We start from the raw sequence: 16453 nt of genomic DNA on the forward strand, positions 1-16453 counted from the left end.
TTTGGCAAAGTTGCTTGGAATTGAATGGTCTACAACTTTGCTGAAGCATGTATAATATAATTTCTACAAATAAGAAAGTTAGTTACACAATTTCTATTAAAAGTGTGGTCCACCCTAATTTTCAATAACATCAAACAAAGGGCTTAACTAATACAAACAACTTTGTAGAAGACCGTTTTTGTCTAATGTTTCATTCTAAAGCTCAAAATGCATCTTTCCGCGTAAAACTGATTCCTGGACCATAGTGCAGTGACCCACCGGAATAACTTCGTACCGGTGGACATTTCCTGAATATCCAGTGATGATTAGAAAACTAGAGATCCAAACAATTCCACTCGAACTACAACGATGGCAATCCACCAGGATTTGCCGAAATGGCAGCTATTTGAACTTGCTAGACGCCTACGGGTTCTTAGCCGAGTGGTTAGAGTCCGCAGCTACAATGCAAAGCCATGCTGAAGGTGTCTGGTTCGAGAAATTTCCTTGGCTTCCCTGGGCATAGAGTATAATCATACATGTCACACGATATACGAATGCGAAAATGGCAAAATTGGCAACGAAAGCTATCAGTTAATAAATGTGGAAGTGCTCATAGACCACTAAGTTGAGAAGCAGGCTCTGTCCAAGTGAGGACGTTAATGCCAAGAAGAAGAAGATGTCCGCCACGGTTTGAACGTTCCTATTGTATCGAACAAAAAAAAAAGGCTTAACGAGCTACAAAGAGTTATAAAAAATCCCAAATGATACCTCACCTAGAAGTCAAAATGCGTTTTAGAGGTTTAAGCGCCCGTAAGTGAGGTAACGATAGAATCATGAATTTAATTCCAAACAAATCCTATTTTTTGTTTATTTCCTAATTAGACCCATTCCGCCACTCTAGGCCATTTTGATCACATATCTTCATTGCATAGGCTTAATTCAACCTATACTTAGTAGCAAAACACCAACCGATTAACGATCGCGTATGTGATACAGCGGACTTCGCTCCAATGCATAGTCATCGCCAGGCACCAACCAATCTAGACTGAATGGCCTTCCTTCCGCCGCTCCAAGGTTACCTACTCTTTGTTTGGCGTTGTCGCTCTCGTTTTGGTCGGTTGGTTGTTCTTTAAGTTTTATTATCGTTTCTAGAGGGTATCCAAATTTCGTATAGATGCAAGACAGGTTTAGCGTAATTTAGTTTCCATTAGCAGGGAGGCATACCGAGTGGAAGCTGTCAATGACGTGCGTTTGAGTTTGACGGTGATGTGATATGTTGCAATGTGGAAAATCTCCAGATTTGAACCTTCAACAATTTTATTGTCGCTCTTATCGATGCTCTAAACTTACAGACTAAATGAACCTAGATCACTGGAGCCCGATTAGGAGCTGATGCTGTTCTTTCGCGTGTATCCGAACGGAAGCAGGGCTGAAAGATAGAAATGAAATGGATGCGTTAATTTTGCGAATGGGAAAACCAGTTTTTTTATTTGGAGAAGACTCGTTATTTAAATTTAATTCGGCGTTTTAGAATGCGGATGCAGACGGAGATGAAGATGGCAATCTTTTTCCTGGTTTCATCTAATTTAATAATGGTATTTTTGAGGTAGATCACTTTTAATCTTTATCATATTATGTCATCGACATTTTGAATCACATTTAGACTGAGGTCACAAAACTAGTTTGTTGGTAGGAATAACGGGAAAGGAAATTATGATTGAGTGTTGTTTAATGTTTATCCTTATCCATTATCACTAAATATGATTATAGTGCGAGTAGTTTTGAATCCTTCTGTCTGAGCCGAAATAAAGCTACGTTTTCTGTGCCTTGGGGTCATATTGACTCCAACTCCAAACTCAAATCGTTATAACTGTGTAAAACGGGTTTCAGATTTTTCTGACGTATTAGTGGAAAAATGTAATTCAGTTATAATAAAATATATGAGGAAATTCAAAAGTCCATAATTCAGAAATTTTGGACGTTTATATCTTAAACTTAGTTCATCATTTTTCACTAGTAAACTCAGATCAGATAGAAGGGTGGTGTTTTCGGTGAAGTTGTTCGTTAAATCAAGTGCTATACAATCAGAGGCGCGTCCACGTTCGAAATCGTGGGTAGGACAAACGTTGGCAAATAATTTGTGCACAGTGAAGCTAAGAAAACTTTCAACCCTGGACTGGAATTTGAAAGTTACTATATTTAAGAGGCTGCTGGCTTATTGTACTGACTCCCATACAATTTGTGTGTTTTAAAACAAGGTTAAAAATACTTCAAAATAGATTTGCTTGATACTAGTTTTTTTTTTTCACTATTTTTTTTTGTATAACCTCTCATTTCCTGCCAATCTTTACCACAAGACTAAAAAAGCTTTTCGTCTTTAGTGAGCTGGTAGCGACTGAGTGCCTTAAAAATAGGAAAATTAAGACGTCTTGCCGGAAACAAAAACTAAAAGGAACCAAAATGAGAAAGAAAAGAAAAGAGACCAAATAGGAACCAAGAAAACAAAGCTCAACCTAATAGGAGCCAGGAGATACGAGTTTGATTCTTCATAGCATCAGAACAGATTTTTATCTAACATCTAAGACCTTTTCCCTCGCGATATTACGACAAGTATTACTGTTGTGTTTTTCTTGTATTCTCTAGGAATTTCATCAGAAATTGATTCATATACCAATTTCCCAAGAAATTTTTCCACCAACTATCCTGAGGGATTTTTCCAAGAATTTTGTTCAGGATAACTCAAGAATTCAACCTGGAGTTTTCCAAGGAGAATAATAGAAATCGAATTTCTCCAAATACGATCATCATCTAATTTCTTTCAAAAAATCCTTGAGAAGTTTTCCAAGAAAGTCCTGATTCCAAGATTTTATCGAGTGATTGATCCATCGATTTCCCTGGAACATCCTCCAAGATTCCCGGTCAAAACATCTTCTAATTAAATCAAAAACTTCTCCAGAAACTTCTCAGGTTTTCTATTTAAGATTAAGATTTATTTAAGATTTCAAATATGAATTACTTTAAAGATACCTTCAGCAAATGCTCCAGAGATTTCTTCTAAGATTTCCACAAACATTCCTCCAGTAATTCTTTGAAATTTTTTCGGGCAAGTCTTGGAAGCTTTTTATCGGAAATTCTTTCGGGAATGCCAAGGAAATTTTTGTTAAAAATTAAACCCGTGAGATATTTATAAAGAAAATCATTTGATAAAACTAGTCTGATTTTTAAAATTTTCCTAAATAAACAAGGATTTCTGAAACAGCACCTGGACTCTTGAGGAAGTTTTAGAAGAATTGCTAGATAATTTGCTAACATAATCGAAATAAATCATCGAATCTCGGGATAATATTCCACAGGACTTTTCAAAGAAAACTCGAAAAACATTCGACAGAATCTCTATAGAAATTTGTGTACAAATGATCGGAGAAATAATTGGAAAAACTACTGCAGTATAAACTGGTGAGAAAACTTAAAAAAATGAAGATTGAATGGGCATTTTGTTATTAAATTTTTAAGAAATGTTTAGTAAAACTTCAAGAGTAATATTTGGATGATTTGTTCGAAAAACCCACAAGAAATTTTGGATTTCCGCGAAGAATTGGATGAATTCTTGAAGGAATACACATGTAGAAATCTTTGGCAGATCTCCTAGACTGGAGGAATTATGAAGGGTTAGTGGATATTATCGGAATGAGATTCTAGGACAGTTTTGGAAAAAAAAAATCAAAGTAATAACTGAGCAAATAACTAGAAGTAGCAGCTTTGGAGTTTTCAAGGATTTCTTGGAGCAAATTCTGAAGAAATTCTTCTTAGCAAAAATTGGTAGAGAAATATCTGGAAGAATTTCTGAAAAGATCCCAACAGGAGACCCTGAAAGTATTCAAAATAAAATCATGAGAATTCCTAAAGATGATCAAGTTTATATGTATATTCAACAGATGATAAATAATTTTATTAATTTTATAAGCTTTCTGCTGATTTTTTTTTTTATAAAATCGTGGGTAGGACAACCCTTTGACTGTCCTACCCAGGTATTTTTGTGCGTAGTACATGTCCTACATGTCCTTCCCACTTCCCGCGCCACTGTATACAATGAATGTCTTATCTGTCCAACATTCCGCCATTAGGAGGCACTTTGTCTTAAAAGTTCACCAAGCACTTTCCATAAACACAAGATTTTTGACATTCCGAAACATTTAGGGTGATATTTACATTAAATTTTTCATAAAAAATATTAAAAACAAGGTTTTTGCTCGTCAATATTGAATTTGATCTAAATTTAACAAATGCTCAATTAAGGATTCCGGAATGGATTTTGTTGTAAAAACATAACAGAACCCGTCCATGCTTTAACAAAAAACTGAAATATGCTTCAGTGAAGTGAAATATGAATTGTAAATATTTAGCTTTCAAATAATGCCATAGTTTTGAAAGTTTCGCAAGCGGGGTAAAATAGATCACTGTTGATGGGGTAAAGACCGCCACCCCTAATTTAAAAAAAAAAGTATAAACCATTTTGAAAGTTGTAACTACGTTGTACATTACTATTCGAGTAAAATGAAATCAATTTTGTTAAAAATACAAACCCAATACGCATATTTTGCCAAAATATGGGTGTCTCAAGTTCAATATCCGCGTTAATCAATGTAGAGTTAAAAAAACATTATATATTTTAGAATCACAGGGAACTGATATATTTTTTTTCCGCAAAATTCTGTACAAAAATCGTGGTGATCACTTTCACCTCGTGGGTTTTACCCCGTCGCTAAAAATGATCGTGATAAGACATCACTTTTTCAAGCATCAAGAAATAAATTATTTTTTACAAATATAATATTTTTTTATCATACCTAAGGCTTCAAATAGGCCCAGATAGCCGTAGCGGTAAACGCGCAGCTATTCAGCATGATCATGCTGAGGGTCGTGGGTTCAAATCCCGCTGGTCGAGGATTTTTTCGTGAAGGAAATTTTCTCGATTCCCGGGGCATACAGTATCTTCGTACCTGCCACACAATATAGAGTAAAGTGGGGCAAAAGTTCGAGTGGGGCAAGAGTTTCTTTTGAGGATTTCTAGCTCAATTCAAAACAAAAATAAATAAATGTCATGGTGGCTCGAATTCTATTCAAGTTAGAGACTTTCACTCCAAATATCATAAAAATTGATTGAGATTTGGTTTCGGTCAAATTATCGTTGCATGGAATCAAATGAAGATAAAATCTTTTTTCAAAATTTTCTGTAAGGGCATTTCTAGGCCTATCATAAGGATGCTTTGAGGTGTATTAGTTTCTGCATAAATGCTTGGGATCAATTTTTAGCCCATTGGGGACGGACCTGGTGTAGTGGTTAGAACACACACCTCTCACGCCGAGGACCTGGGATCGAATCCCATCCCCGAGATAGTCACAAAAAATTTCAGTGACGTCTTCCTTCGGAAGGGAAGTAAAGCCGTTGGTCCCGAGATGAACTAGCCCAGGGCTAAAAATCTCGTTAATAAAGATAGGAAAAAAAAATTTTTTTTTAGCCCATAGTGGGGTAAAAGTTCGAATCAGCGGGGCAAAAGTTCGACCCATGTATAAACTCACGGAAAAATTTGCAAATTGCCTAAATTCCACATATTGTCTTCAAATTTAGCAAAATTTGCCTGGTCATGCGAAAAATGTCACCAAAATTTATATTTCCACTAAGCTTTGCGAAAAACTGCTATTTTTCAGTCTATTATAATTAACCCTGTTCTGGGTAATATTTTGATGCAAATTTAGTGTCTATTTTTCGGCAAACTTAAGTTTTCGGCTGGTATGAAGTTCGACAATCAATCAATTTTGAAACTGTTATAACTAAAAATGAGTAAATTATTTTGACACAAGTTTGTTCAGCAAAATTTTAGCCAGTATGTTGAAGGTTCACTGCATGGTACTGCACCTTACTCTACACATTCAAAAATGGTCAATCGGCAAAGAAAGCTCTCAGTTAATAACTTTGGAAGTGCTCATGAGAACTCTAAGCTGAGAAGCAGACTTTGTCCCAGTTGGGACGTAACGCCAGAAAGAAGAAGAAGAAGGCTTCAAAAAACGACAAGCTGCGTCGAAAAAGTATTTATTGATTCTTGATTTATGCAATAAATAAATAAATAAATAAATAAATAAACAAATTGCTTAGGCGGTCTTACCCCGTCTTCCCCTACGTTCTGTATGAGCATTTACAACTAACGGGTCTATTTTGTAAATCGAGCACATTCATGTGACTCGTATGTATTCACTATAGATCAAAGTGGGTGCTTAACCAAAATTGTAATTTGTCCATATTTAGTTCAATTAAGGTACAAAATACATTCATACTATCAAATTAGGATTATGTTCGATCATGCTTGCGGGATCCAAAGTATTTTTTCATATTCAAAATATTTACTAAATTGGCTCATAATTAAGTGGATACGTCAATTTTTTAAAGATTTTCAAACTTTTCTACTTTTTTAAAAAGGCATGCATATTTCAAGGATGTGTTATTCTACGCAATCATTAGTCTACATAATAGCTTTCTTTTCTACTAATACACCATCTTGATTGGATCATGATTTCTCAATGTTTCGGCTTTGTCCGGTATTGGGTGCTGTCCGGCACTGGGGGATCTCCCCCTATGCATATTTCAGATGTCAACCATCGACTCCCATGGAACTATGCACGGATTTACTATTTGACGTCTTAGCGGTGCCGTGTTATTTACGTAGCCATGGAAACTCACCGCTCTAACGTCGAATTAGTGAACTCGTGCATTGGTCCATAGTAATCCAGTCACATAAAGTGACAACTGTCGAAAAACTCGAGTAACACAACCGTGTCGAGCGAAATTTTTTGCTCAATAATACACAGCAATCAATTTTGACAAAAAATCCAATATTTTCCGGTTAAAGGTTATGATTACAATTTCAAATGATAGAAGACAAATAGTAGGCAAAAATGTGTTTTTTTTTAAATATCTATATTTTGAGCGAGATATTAGGCTTTTAACTAAGTGTCTATGACAAGGCACACTCAGTTATGAATCTCTTTTTTGCTGATTTTTTCAATGAAAGAACAGCAGTAATGTTTTGGTATTAAACGGGGCACGCTCCTGTATGCTTACCACGTGTTATGGCCTCGCACTAGTGTCACAATTCTTGGATCGAGTTAATTTAGTACACCGGTGGATCTTCTTCTTCTTCTTGGCATTGAGGTTCCAACTGGGACAGAGCCGACTTCTCAGCTTAGTGTTCTTATAAGCATTTCCACAGTTATTAACTGAGAGCTTTCTTTGCCAAAGTTGCTATTTCCGCATACGTGGATCGTGTGGCAGGTACGATGATACTCTATGCCTAGGGAAGTCAAGGAAGTTTCATTTGCGAAAAGATCCTGGACCGACCGGGAATCGAACCCAAACACCTTCAGCATGGCTTTGCTTTGTAGCCGCGGACTCGAACCAGTCGGCTAAGGAAGGCCCTTCCAATACTATGGACCGATGCACGAGTTCACTATTTGACGTTTGAGCGGTGCCGTGTTATTTACGTAACCATGGCAACGAATGAATTCAGCACCGCTCAAACGTCAAATTAGTGAACTCGTGCATTGTTCCATGCACCAATGCACGAGTTCACTATTTTGACGTTTGAGCGGTGCCGAATTCACTCGTTGCCATGGTCACGTAAATAACACGGCACCGCACAAAAGTCAGATAGTGAACTCGTGCATCGGTCCATTGATTTGTCCACCGGTGTACTAAATTCACTCGGTATAAGAATAGTGACATTTGAGTGGGCACGCTCCCGTATGGTCTCTACGTAATCTGTACCCGCTCTAGTGTCAAAATTCATCTACCGAGTTAGTTTAGTACACCAGTAGATAACACCATATGGTCTAATCCACCGGCGTACTAAATTCACTCGGTTCAAGAATTGTGACACTTGAGCGGGGCACGCTCCCGTATGATCCCCACGTGATCTGGACCCGCTCTAGTGTCAAAATTCTTCGACCGAGCTAGTTTAGTACACCAGTGGATAAGACTATATTGTTTTCGTCCACCAGTGGACTAAATCCATTAGGTCCAATAATTATGATATTTTAACGGACCGTAAATTCGGGTGAAATTGATCAGTAGGGTGAAATTGATCACTGTGTCACACGATTTTATTTCCCTCTAATAGAGCACAGTAATCAATGCAACCTATGTAAATGAACGTTGTTTGTCTTAACTATTGTCGAATTGCATGTTGTGAAGCTTTTTGTGTTAAGGAATGTTTATTTCTATGAAAATAATAGAAAATTCCATAATTGTGTTCTGTGCAGTATTGGTAGACATCAATAAACTCATAGTTTTAAACAAGGAGTTGGACATGATGTCAACCTGAAAATTTGTAAGGATGCTTTAAATATATCCCCAAAACGAGTTCTATCATCAAAATTCGTACCAATTTGTTCAATTTGTTGTAATAATTGATTTTTTTTTATAGATATCAGAAGATTCCTTCGGAAATTGCCTACATTTAGGCGTTTTCTGCTGTATTGTTGAAAATGAATTGTTTAATATTTCCATAAATGTTGCATTGTTAAGAATTTGGCAAGCATATTTGGATTCAGGAGGCCCAAATTAAATAAGTAAAGTTGTTTTCAAATCTAACAATAATTGTTTTGACAGGTGATCAATTTCACCCCGAAATGGAATTCCTTGATTTTTTATTTTAGAGACGATTTTTAGCACTAAAATCACAACCGTATGAAAATTTGAATATACAAACCAATGAGGCTAACCGTCGTTCTTGTTTTCCTGCACTAAGTTGTTTAGAATTGGCAACATCATAGAAAATAGACATGGAGAACAGTGAAAAGTGATCAATTTCACCCGAAATTACGGGATCCAAAACACGTAGGGAGCATACAGAAGCGTGCCCTGCTTTAGTTTCAAAATTATTGGATCGAGTGAATTTAGTACACCGGTGGATAAGACCATTGACTAACCACCAGTGCAATGAATTCACTCGGTACAAGAATTGTGACACTAGAGCGGGGTCAGAACACGTGGGTGTGGTGCATACGGAAGCGTACCCCGCTCCAGTGTTAAAATTATTGAACCGAATGAATTTAGTATACCGTATAGTAGATGTTTGCTGAGCTTCGGCTGTACTAATTTTGTTGAAATACTGTCAAAGTACGTAAAGGGCGAACACGAAATTATTGCGACACATTCAACAGGGCATAACTTTTCTACCATTGGGTAAAAATCAACCAAATTTTGCACACTTTCTCATTGATGTGTATTGTTTACTTGCTGTCAAACTCGAAGTCGTGTTTTTCGATTCAACGAAAATGGAGGTGAACCAACGCGAGTCAAGAGAACAAATTCTTTCCAAACACCTGGAATTTCCTGACCTGTCGCACCGGCAGTTGGGAAAAATGTTGAACATTCACCATTCAACCGTCTCCAGAGTGTTGAAGCGGATCCAGGAGCGGTTGACGTTGGACCACGGCAAAGGAGCTGGTAGAAAACCTGGACCGGAGAACAAAAAGACGGAGGGAAAGGTGAAGCGGATGATTAAAGCAAATCCCAACGTCTTAAGCCATGATTTGGCTAAAAAGATCGGCATGTCGCAGAGCTACGTCCAGAATGCAAAGAAGAGAGCTGGACTACATACATACAAGGTACAGAACTTCCCAAACCGCGATGAGCGGCAACAATCGACGGCTAAAACTCGGGCACGTAAGCTCTACGAGCAGATGCTGACAAAATATGGCTGCTGTGTGATGGACGACGACGACTATATAAAAGCCGATTTTAAGCAAATTCCGGGGTTGGAGTTTTTCACCGGCAAGAGCAAATTCGATGTTTAAGAAGAAGAAAAAAGAAGAAGAAAATGTCGAAGTTCGCCTCCAAATATGCTCTTGCGGACTGAGGAGTGAGCCTTTCGTGACATAGGGCACAGTAAATGGCGAGATCTACAAATCTGAGTGCCTCGAGAAGCGCCTTTTGCCGTTCTTGCAGCAGCACGACGAAGCTCAGCTAATTTGGCCAGATTTGGCATCATGCCACTATTCTAAAAGTGTTCTGGATGCCAATTCTGTTCATTTTGTTCCAAAGGACATGAATCCGCCAAACTGTTTGGAGCTGCGCCCAGTGGAGCAGTACTGGGCAATAATGAAGCGGGAACTTCGGAAGAGCAGGAAGACAGACAAAGACGAGAAGGACATGTTAAGAAAATGAATAAAAAAAAAACACTGAGAAACTGGTACCGGATGACACTGTAAAGACTTTGATGGAGGGCATCAAGCGAAAATGCCTTCAATTTTACACTCAAGGCTCCATCGATTAACTTTTCATTTGATTTTTGAAGTAAATATATGTATAAAACTACCCTCAAATTTTGGTTTGATTCTAAACATAATAAGAAAATTGGCATTTTCGGTGTCGCAATAATTTCGTGTTCGCCCTCTAATATAAAAAAGGTTCTAAAGTTTTCGATAAAATCTGGTTTTTATTCAACACAATAGAGTGTCTTCATGCGAGTTTTCTCGCTAAATTAGCGGCTTTATCATATTTAAACAATAATTGTGGAAATGGGTCCAAATTTCAACCTTGACACTTTTGATCATGTTTGACGTTCACTTAGTCGACTAAAACGCCACAGCGATTATAAATTTAACACTGGGATTGTTGATATCTGACATTGACATAGATGGAGACAACATCTTCTACGGTGACAGAGGGCTCGATTGGCAAAACACAACTTCAGTCAATTTTACACTGGTACAAAAACGTCGTAAGTAACTGAATGAAACGGCTTATTATTTTGTCATACAATTTTTGTGGAAAATAATAGGAACTACCTGGTGTCAAAACACGAGATGATTGCATGCAAAATTTAAGCGATGTACACGGTAAAAAAAGTTAAGAAGAGGATTCGTTTTAAAACCGTTTTAGAAAACAGGTTGTGATTCTTCTTAATTAACTTTCTCAAAACCGTATGAAAGTTACTTATGTCGATTTGAAAAAGTAATAGAGATTTTTCATGCGTGAGTTGTCAATCACGCAACTCAGAATATAAAAAATCATGGATCTGTTGGATCACCTGTTTGACTCATTGTCTCGTTTTTCCACAGTTTACTCGCACATGGCAATAATTTCTTGTTAGTGTCTGGCAAAATTATAGTAATCCTTTCTAACGTAAACAACTACATTCAGGTTTCTCGAGTTTTTGACGGGTTTTGTGACTGAATCATTTTTTACGGTTTGAGTTGATTGAGGGATTTTGCATCAAAATCTGATTGAGTGATTTTGCATCGAAATCTCAAGCGTGCGATTTGAGAAGCAGATCTCTAATGAGTTTGCTCTCACGGAAGAGCGTATTGATTGAGATTTGAGTGTGAGTCTATCAATACTGGTTGGAAGCGTTTTTTTTGTGTGAAAAATGCATTTCTCGAAAACTTATTCAAATAGTCTCAAGTCAGAAAAGTGAATAAACTTACTTTATGATCCTACGTGTTTCGCAAACGAAATTCCACATGTTCCGCTCCTACCCAACTAGATTTTTCACTTTCAGAACGTTTGATTTCCGGATTTACGAAACGACGAAAGTAAGATTTTCAACTTTCGCAACCTAACCACTACTTTCGCCGCCCCGCTGTATAGAGAGACAAAGTGACTTAACCACTAATCAAAACAAAACACTACTTGAGCCGATTTTACAATGGTAGAAAAACGTCAAAAGTAACTGTATGAAACGGCTTATCATTTTGTTATAATTATTTTTGTTGATAATAATAGAAACTACCTAGTTTTTGAACGCGATCTGATTGTATGCAAAATTTGAGCGATGTACACGGCGAAAAAAATGTTAAAAAGATGATCCATTTTAAAACCGTTTTAGAAGACAGGTTGTGATTCTTCTCAATTAGTTTTCTCAAAACCGTATGAAAGTTGCTCACGTCGATTTGGAAAAGTAATCGAGATTTGAAGCGCATCAAGATTTCTAAAAAGTTCACGAAGAAGCGGCTGTGTGTGAAATAACGGGCTTCATATGATTCTGTTACTTCAAATATGTGATTTCAATGCGATTGAATGCGCGAACCTCTGATATTTGTTCAGTACACAACTTTCTGGTAGTGCCAGAGTACCTATGGATAAACCAAGTAAGAACTAGATTTATCTCGGTAGTATCAAAACATAGAACAACTGTGACGAAGTCACTAGTTATCTAGCTTAACACAATCTTGAGATAGGGTGCCGGTGCCATTAGTGGACTACCTAAGCTATAAAAAATCATAACAAAATAACGAAAAGCCTTAGCAGAGATCTTTTGGCGTCAACAGAAAGATTTCAACCTCTACTATATGGGAAAAATATAAAAAGAGTGATAAAACTAATTTTTTAACATAAACCGCTTGAGCCACTATTGGTACACGTGTTCCAGTAGTTGCGCTAGTGCTCCAGTAGTAGACGTTTGGGAATTATACAAGGAATTTTAAACAAAAAGGCAAATTTTTACACAGGTTTAACATTTTTCCCTTCAAACAGCAACTAATATCTTTCGAATGAAGCATTAAGAACATCTCTGGGACTGTTCTTCATTTTTATACATCCATTTTAAAAACTGCTTCCATCCGTTGATCCACTACTGGAACACGACGGCAACTATTGGTGCAAGGGGGCAAATTTTTTGCGTAAACTTAATTATTTATATGACTTTTTGATGAAATAAAAAGCTGAAATTTGGCAAATCGACTAAACTAGAGACGATCTATCCACCAAAAATAGCACATGTCGTTTTTATCAAAAAATGTACGTTTTATTACATAGTCCAATCTACTGGTACATTACAACCATTGGTACCGGCACCCTATATGAGTTTGAAATAATCGATGCTCATAAGTGTCTCCTAGTGGCAGTTTCGTACTAATCAGATATGCTGAGCATTATTCTTGGCTTAACGAGCAACTTTACCGAAACTATCCGTCTGATATCTGATCTGCATCCTGAATGATGAATATCTTCTTCTTCTTTTTGGCATTACGTCCTAACTGAGACAGAGCCTGCTTCTCAGCTAAGTGTTCTTATGAGCACTTCCACTGTTATTAACTGAGAGCTTTCTTTGCCAAATTGCCATTTTCGCATTTGTATATCGTGTGGCAGGTACGATTATACTCTATGCCCAGGGAAGTCAAGGAAATTTCCATTACGAAAAGATCCTGGATCGACCGAGAGTTGAACCCAGACACCTTCAGCATGGCTTGGCTTTGTAGCCGCGGCCTTTAACTACTCGGCTAAGGCCCTGAATGATGAATATATGAGTTTCTTATCTTTAATGCTCATTAGTGCCTCTTAGTGGCAAAATATAAAACTAGTTGAACGAGCAACAAACAACATCTTTTCTAGAGACACTAGTCTTCTAACACAACTCAGGCTATAAGCAGTTGGTTGAACTTTGCAGACAAGGAGCATGTCGCCCTTGAATCAAAGAATAATTGAGTTGAGTCTTCCTAAAATGCACATTTGTGAGATTTAGGACGTGATAATTAGTTTACGGAGACCATAAAGTAACTTTTTCAGAACTAGCGATATCAAGCGATGAAATTCACAACTAATCAATGTGAAAGCCCTCCTAATGTTACAAATTTTTACTGAATAATGTATGATTTTATATGGTACGGTAGTTGAAATTCCAGCATTCAAAGTCTCCTTTTTTTAAAGTCTTTTAAATCTTTAAACAGGATAAGTTTCAGCTTATAGTAACATATGATATTTTGGATAGTAGCTTCCTTTTTCCATCAACGAAACATGATTAAAAATTATATAATTTTTCTGTTATGTAAACTTTAATTTCTGCAACTACATTGTATTAGGTTTTCCAACATTGTTTCAATGTTTTTGTTACGCTTGTAAATAGTGCATAATCATTTTACATCCAAGACCATTAAAACTTCTCCAACGGCATAATTTAAAATCGATCTTGATACGGAAGTCAGCATATTTGATTGCTTGATGTGTTTACCTTCACGCTTCGATAGCACTACGCATTTGCTTCTATGCTAAGCAAGTAACGTTCGATTCGATTACTTACTGTTCAATTCACTTCTGGCTTCTTTTTCACATAATTAAACCCCCGAACCCTCTCAATGTGTGACAAAAAACGAAAAAAAAACATTCACAAACTTCAAGGTTAACCCTCTGAGAGTCGATACCCCTTCCTGCTCCGCATCTTACTCACTTTTAGACAGCCACTCGTCGTAGCACATCATCAGCTCGGCAAACACTCGCCCCTGGCAGATGGGCGCTTTTGAAGTTCCGCCAAAACGCGCCGGTAGAATCTTTGGGTTGATGTATTTAGCCAGCGACGAAATTTTGCTGCCATGTATCACCATCATTTCGCGCATCCTCTTCGACTGGAGTGGTTTGATGATTGCGTAGAGCATGTTGTAGATCATTCCGGCATTAATGGTGTGCGTATTGACCGTCCGCACAGAGGAACAGTTTTCGATCAGATGCAACATGATTCCGGTGGATTTGGGAGTGAATTGCATGTTGTGGGACATGGCTAGACCTTCCATGTCGAACAGCAGCTTCACACCGTGCAGTTGAGCCTCCTCGCTGAGGGTCAACACGCCAACCAGGGCACTAACGGCCGAATTGAGCTCCTCGACGGTTACCTTGGAGGTGTTCCAGCGTTCTGTTTCGTTTAAAATGAACCGGTAATTATAGATGATGTTCAAATCGGTAACAGAACATCTAGGTGGATTAGAATGATCTTGTCAGGTTTCCAAATTTTGTGATACACTCCAACTTCTACTTAAGATCGAAATTCAGAATAACGATTGTTTTTATAAATGATCAATATCTTAAGGAGTTATCAAAATAGAGGGTCATGATGTTCATCAAAATATTACTCAACTAGGGTTGTTATGTCTATTTCGGCTTAAACCAGCCTACCTCTTAAGCTACATCGTTGCCAAAGACGTCATCTTTTTAAGTGGTCAGGATCCTGATATATCGGTAAAACAAAAGTTTCAGGCTCACTGATGTTACCTGCTGGCAAAAATTTGAATTCCATGGCTCGAACAATGATAGGCCTAACTGAGCAAATTTGCCAAAAGATGGAGCCATCTTTCTAAGTTGGCAGGATACTGAGATATTTACAAAACAAAAGACTCATGCTCACTAGCGCTGCCTGTTAGCATAATCTTGAATCCATAGGATAATGATAGTCGTTGAGCTACGGAATAACATTGCTCAAGACACCATCTTTCTAACTGGTCAGGCACCTGAGACACCTGTAAAACCAAAGTTGCATGCACTGCACACTAGCGCCTGGTGGCAAAGTTTTGAATCAACTTGCTCGAAAAATGATAGTCCTTGACTTACTGAGTATCTTTGCCGAAGACGCCATCTTTCTATGTCTTCAAGGTCCTGACAGATTTTCATGCACACTAGCACTGTCGGAATTCCGTATCTGAATGACCACCGCATGTCAGCCCTTAAGTTATTGAACAACTCTTCCCAAGACACCAACCTTCCAATTCATCAAGATCTACAGATATCATATGTTTCAATGATTATTTTCTTATCCCTCAATGTACATATAATGCAAGTTCGAAAAAGCGCCCTTGTCGGCCAAGTTCTCAACTAATAGGTTGATCCTTAACTCCTAACTCCTTGAATGGGACAGATCTGGTGTAGTGGTTAGAACACACGCATCTTACGTCAAGGATCTGGGATCGATTCCCATCCCCGAGATTGTTACTTATGACGCAAAAGGTCATAGTGACGACTTCTTTCGGAATGGAAGTACTGAAATTTCCCCAAAGACGGTAATGTGCTATCACTTAACGCATACGCGATATTCATCAATTCTATGAAAACGCATAAATCAGTAATAAGAATTTGCCATAAATTACCAATGATTTGTGTAGAAGTCTTCTCATGTATTTTTTTTTTTTAATTGCATTCAAGTTTCACGACCTTGTACTATAATCAAAGAATCAAATGGTCATCAAAACAGACGACAAACAAACGACAAAGCATGCGCGCTCATCACCGTTTGTCCCAACTTTTGCGGATTGGGATATAATCAATAGAAAAATTGTCATGACAATCACAGGACAACATTGTTGCAATCTTTTCAACTCTTGATTAATCAGTTTTTCAAAACACAAAATTTGTTTTATAGATGCTGTTCGATAATGTGGCAATGTTTTCCAGCACAGAGAAAGCAATGAAAAAAAAAATGACAAAATTGCAATGGGAAGCCTAGAAAATGGATGTGCATGTGTTGAGCGATCATTGTCATATTCTGTTCAAATGGTGATAAATTGTTGTTGCGGAACAAAATTGTTGCAACAAGAAAAGAGGAGTGGACAATGTCTGTGTTGCTGCGTGTTGGTTGACAATTGATTCACTGATTATAACAGATAATATGCAATAATCAATCCAAGTTAACTGGGGGTTAAATTGTTAGGGATATAA

At 37.5% G+C, this 16453-nt stretch overlaps 1 protein-coding gene across 2 annotated transcripts in view; it reads right to left on the bottom strand.

Moving 5' to 3' along the window:
* Positions 1–1278: 1278 nt before the first annotated feature.
* LOC5567552 (clavesin-1) overlaps positions 1279–16453 on the bottom strand; it is a 50145-nt gene continuing 34970 nt past the window's right edge. Inside the window, exons 2-3 of one of the 2 annotated variants that reach the window (XM_021849945.1) lie at positions 14202–14660; positions 1279–1408 (exon numbers count right to left, since the gene is read on the bottom strand). In XM_021849945.1, coding sequence (XP_021705637.1) covers positions 1362–1408; positions 14202–14660 — 506 coding nt within the window. In that variant the 3' untranslated portion in view covers positions 1279–1361. The remainder of the gene's footprint in view (positions 1409–14201; positions 14661–16453) is intronic. The other variant, XM_021849946.1, reaches the window with a different exon arrangement.

The sequence above is a fragment of the Aedes aegypti genome, chromosome 3 (genome assembly GCF_002204515.2).
Source record: "Aedes aegypti strain LVP_AGWG chromosome 3, AaegL5.0 Primary Assembly, whole genome shotgun sequence".
Classification (NCBI taxonomy): domain Eukaryota; kingdom Metazoa; phylum Arthropoda; class Insecta; order Diptera; family Culicidae; genus Aedes; species Aedes aegypti.